The sequence below is a fragment of the Marmota monax genome, unplaced genomic scaffold (genome assembly GCF_021218885.2).
Source record: "Marmota monax isolate L192 unplaced genomic scaffold, Marmota_monax_Labrador192_F-V1.1 WCK01_AAM20220418_F8-fsc00083, whole genome shotgun sequence".
In the NCBI taxonomy this organism is placed as follows: domain Eukaryota; kingdom Metazoa; phylum Chordata; class Mammalia; order Rodentia; family Sciuridae; genus Marmota; species Marmota monax.
The window spans coordinates 592,899-597,031 of record NW_026692848.1 but is presented as its reverse complement, the minus strand read 5'-3'; the positions used below and the strand labels follow the sequence as shown (position 1 = coordinate 597,031).

General features: G+C 48.1%; 1 protein-coding gene across 4 annotated transcripts in view; it reads left to right on the top strand.

Annotated features, from left to right (window-relative positions):
- The first annotated feature begins 134 nt into the window (after positions 1-134).
- Positions 135-4,133, top strand: part of Ermard (ER membrane associated RNA degradation) — a 42,077-nt gene continuing 38,078 nt past the window's right edge. For 3 of the 4 annotated variants that reach the window (XM_046449294.1, XM_046449295.2, XM_046449293.1), the window contains exons 1-3: positions 135-214; positions 1,673-1,841; positions 3,644-3,783. In XM_046449294.1, the coding sequence (XP_046305250.1) occupies positions 209-214; positions 1,673-1,841; positions 3,644-3,783 (315 nt within the window). In that variant the 5' untranslated portion in view covers positions 135-208. The remainder of the gene's footprint in view (positions 215-1,672; positions 1,842-3,643; positions 3,784-4,133) is intronic. The other variant, XM_046449296.1, reaches the window with a different exon arrangement.

Genomic DNA, 4,133 nt, shown 5'->3' with positions numbered 1-4,133 from the left:
TCCGCTCCGCTCCGCTCCGCAGGAAGGCGGGGCCGCTGCAGCACCGACCACCCTGACCGCCTCCCAACGCTTCTCCCTCTCGCGAGAGCGGAAGTCTCGCGCCGGAGCCCCGCAAGGCCGGAAGTGGCGTCATGGGAGCGCCAGCGGCCCGGACGGCGCGGGGGAGGCGTGCGCCATTCGCGTAGGCCTAGGCGCGGAGCCGGAAGTAATGGAGGTAGGCGGGCCTGCGCCCAGCAGTTGCTTCGGCTTGACGCTTTAGGTGAAAGCTGCGGGCGCGGGTGTGCGGGTCGGCTGGTTGCCCGTCTACGGCTGGACGCTGTGCGCACTGCGCGAGCCGCTGGCCAGTCCTCATGGTCGCCCCTGCATCTGGCGTGCTGCCATGGCGCGGACGAGGCCGAGGCGGGCGGCAAGGGTTGTGCATCCCCGCAGAGAGGAAGAGAGAGGGAGACTGAAGAGGGTTTTGCTTTCCCCCAGAGGAGACAGACACCCACACGGCACCTGTGCATCCCGCAAAGAGCGATTGGGAAAGGGCCTGCGTCCCCCAGAGGGCTGGGGCGAGGGCTTCTCCAGCCCCGCAGACGGACCGCGCCTCCGTCTCTGTGGAGAGGGAGGGGCGGGGCCGCAGGACTATCCTCTGGGAGCGAGGGGCGGGGCCACGTGGCTCTTCTGGGGCGAGAAAGAGGCAGAGCCACCGGCCTTTCCTCCGAGGGAGGGTCGAGGAGGGGCCACAGCTCCCGTCTGGGAAGGAGTGCGAGGCCTCTGGGCTGCTGCTCAGAGAGAGAGAGAGGAAGGGGCGGGGCCACAAGGCTCCTCAGAGGGAGGAAGGGGCGGGGCCAAGGCTACTCCTCAGTGAGTGGGGGCGGGGCCGCATGACTTCTCAGGGAAGGAGGGGCGGGGCTGCAGGGTCCCCTGAGTGATAGGTTGGAGGCGGGACCAAGGGCTTTTCTGAGAGAGAGGGTTGAGGGGGTATGCAGAGCTCCTCACTGAGAGGGAGGAGGGAGGTGCGCAGCCAGGTGCTCCGGAGAGGGAGGGTGGAGGCGGGGCCACAGGGCTCTCCTGGGAATGCCCTGCGTGCTGGCAGGGTCCTGGCGCATGTGGGGAGAGGCTGGCATTCTGGCTGAGGTCTGGAGTCCCTGCATGAGTTGCTGGAGGGCGTTGCAGAACTCTGGCTTCTAGCAGGAGACCCAGATCTATGATTCCTCTTTTTTTTTTTTTCAATTCAAAGCCATGCTCTGTTTTGGGGTGTTTTTTTTTTTTTGCATTACGATTCTTAATACACCTGTATACCACAGTTTCTGTGGTTCCTCTTTGATAGTGGTTTTTGCTGGAACAGGACAGTATGTGCTGCTAAAGTAATGGGTTATTCATTTTTATGACCAGGGGCAGTGCTATGTCCTGGGCATGCTGGGTTGATGAGAAATGGTGAAAGGAATAATACACTGTTCATAAAACTCACTGAACTTCTGTGAGTTATATGGTCAAGAAGATGATTTTAAAATCTTTAGACATTTATTTTAAAGCGTTAAAATAAATTTGTTATTCAGAAAGCATGTTAAGAGCAGCTGATTTTAGTACATTCCATGCCTAAGGTAAAATTTTCTTGTGACTCAGATATATAGTAACTAATATTACTCTTTCCTGCTAAACACTCTCTTTATGTTTTATTTTTCAGATGTTAGTAGGAGATCCCATTACCACATGTCTTTCTCCCTCAGTGTATGATATGATTTGTAAACTTGGGTTTGAAGTAAGAGGAAATTGTGATTTCAATAACATTGTAACCGAAAATGGTGAAGTCTGCTGGAAAACAATCACAGACTGTGTGAGCTGTGCAGGATCAGGTTGGCTTCCCTTTGTACCCCACACCTCAGTTGCTCTGTTGGTTATAAAGTCTCGCTTTTTAGCCACAGCATCTTTTCTTTAAACTATGTGAAAACACAGTCCTCAGCCAAATTTGAAAAGGAGACAGCCTGAAAAGAGCAGGGTGAGGACAGAGAAGTGTGAGGTCAAGTGTGCCTGGGCTGGATACCTGGGGTGGGCAGGACTTTCAGGAGGCAGGCTGGGTGACGGGCTGTTGGGTAGGTCTGAGATCCCAAGAGGAGAACCGTTTGAGTGATTCATTGCTATGAAGAGTATGAAATGGCCAGTGGTAGACTCAGCAATTTTAAATGTCCTCCTTTAAATTTATATCTGTATGTTTGGGGGGAGAAGGATATGAGCTGGGAAACTTAGTAACATCTGTAAAAATTGCGAATGATTGTATTCTGGCCTGCCAAGTCAATTTCCAGGGATTTATAAGAAAATTACACTCATGGATATGGAGCACTGTGTGTCCTAGCTAAATAAACAAATCAGTAATCTGAAGCAGCCAGATATAAAGCAGTAGAGAACTATTTCAGTAAGTTATGATAAATGCTTATAGTGGAGTATTATGACCTGATAAAAATGGAGGCTCATCTGATGCAGAATTCTTTCTGAGCTAAGTGAGAAAAATAAAGAAGCATAGATTTATAGGTATGCTCAGAAAATTAATAGCAGTAGATGCAGCAGGGAGGAGAACTGGGCGCCACATGGGAGGCTTTCACCCTTTTGTGTTTTTCACAAAATGTACAACCTCAAACTTATTAAACAGTAAAACCGAAAATTTATATTACAAATATGTTTTGAAACAACTGATTGGCATTAGAAATCTCAGTCTAATGTTAATTTTAAAAAGTCAGATTACAGGGGCTAGGGTTGTGGCTCAATGGTAGAGCACTTGCCTAATGTGTGAGGCACTGGATTCAATCCTCAGCACCACATACAAAAATAAACAAAGGTATCGTGTCCATCTACAAATAAAAAAAATTTTTAAAAAAGTCAGATTACATTATTATAATGTAACCCCCCCTCATCCTTGGGGCATGTGTTCCAAGACCCCCAGAAGATGCCAAAACCATGCATAGTGCTGAACCCTATGCATACGTTGTCTTCTCCTGCATGGTCTGCAGTACTGCCACAGGGTGCCAGTTTGTTGTCCTTCCACGTTTCTTTCCCTGAAGCCTCCTTTGCATCATTGCTTTTGTGCTTTGGGGCCATCACTGTGTCTGATAAGGGTTCCTTGAAACACAGCGCAGTGATAGCACCAGTAGAACTGATAACCACATGGCTACTGAGTGACGCGTGAGTGGGCAGTGTCTGCAGCATGGATGTGCTGGACAAAGGGGTGAGATGGGGTGGGATAGTGCAGAATTTCCTTATGTTGCTCAAACCAGCATGCAGTTTGAAACAGATGAGTGGTTATTTCTGGAATTTTCCATTTAGCATTTTTGTACTGCAGTTGACCCTAGATAACTGGAACTGTGAATAAGGACTATTGTGTACAGTGTGATTTAATGTAAACTAACATACAGGAAATGACACTGAATAAAATATCTGTCTCCTATTCGAATATTTCTGTATTTTGCAAATTTTTCACTAGTGATATATTTTTCTTTTATAATCAGATAAGCATCATGTAATTTGTTTTCACTAATTATAGCTGTGTATGTTCAGTCATTGATTGTGTTTAAATTTCATGATTAAAGCATTTCTTTTCATGGTTCAGACATTCCCCATTGATCGGTGTGGCTGTGGTACTGAAGCTTGATTCTTGTCCTTTCAGACCAGAGTCTGGATCATCAGGCAAGCGTGAGGCTGCTGGGCCCTGTGTGTGAGGCCGTCCATTTCCACTTTTTATCTTTGACCAAGGGGCAGTTTGAAATTCAATATATACCATGGTTCCAGTGGACAAGTTTTCCAGAGGTTTGGCTTTTATACACCATTAGAAATAAAAGACTGTAAATATCACTTGGAGACCCTTATTACTTGCCAATTTTGAAGCGATCTCTTCCATCTGGACCCTTTAGCTATACAGAAGGCTTGGGGGTTGCAAGAGAAACCTGAATTACCATGAATTACCATGTAAGAACCAGAGCTGAACCACACACCCCTTTGAGCAAAGGCAGGTTTTGGATTTCATAGAACCAGGAGTTGGCAGGGGGTAGTGCTTAGTACAGGGCTGCCTATCCTGAGACAGAAGAAAAATGGACCACTTCAGAACACAGTCCTTACAGAGAGGTGGTGTGGTGTTGCTAGGAGACCAGAGATGAGGT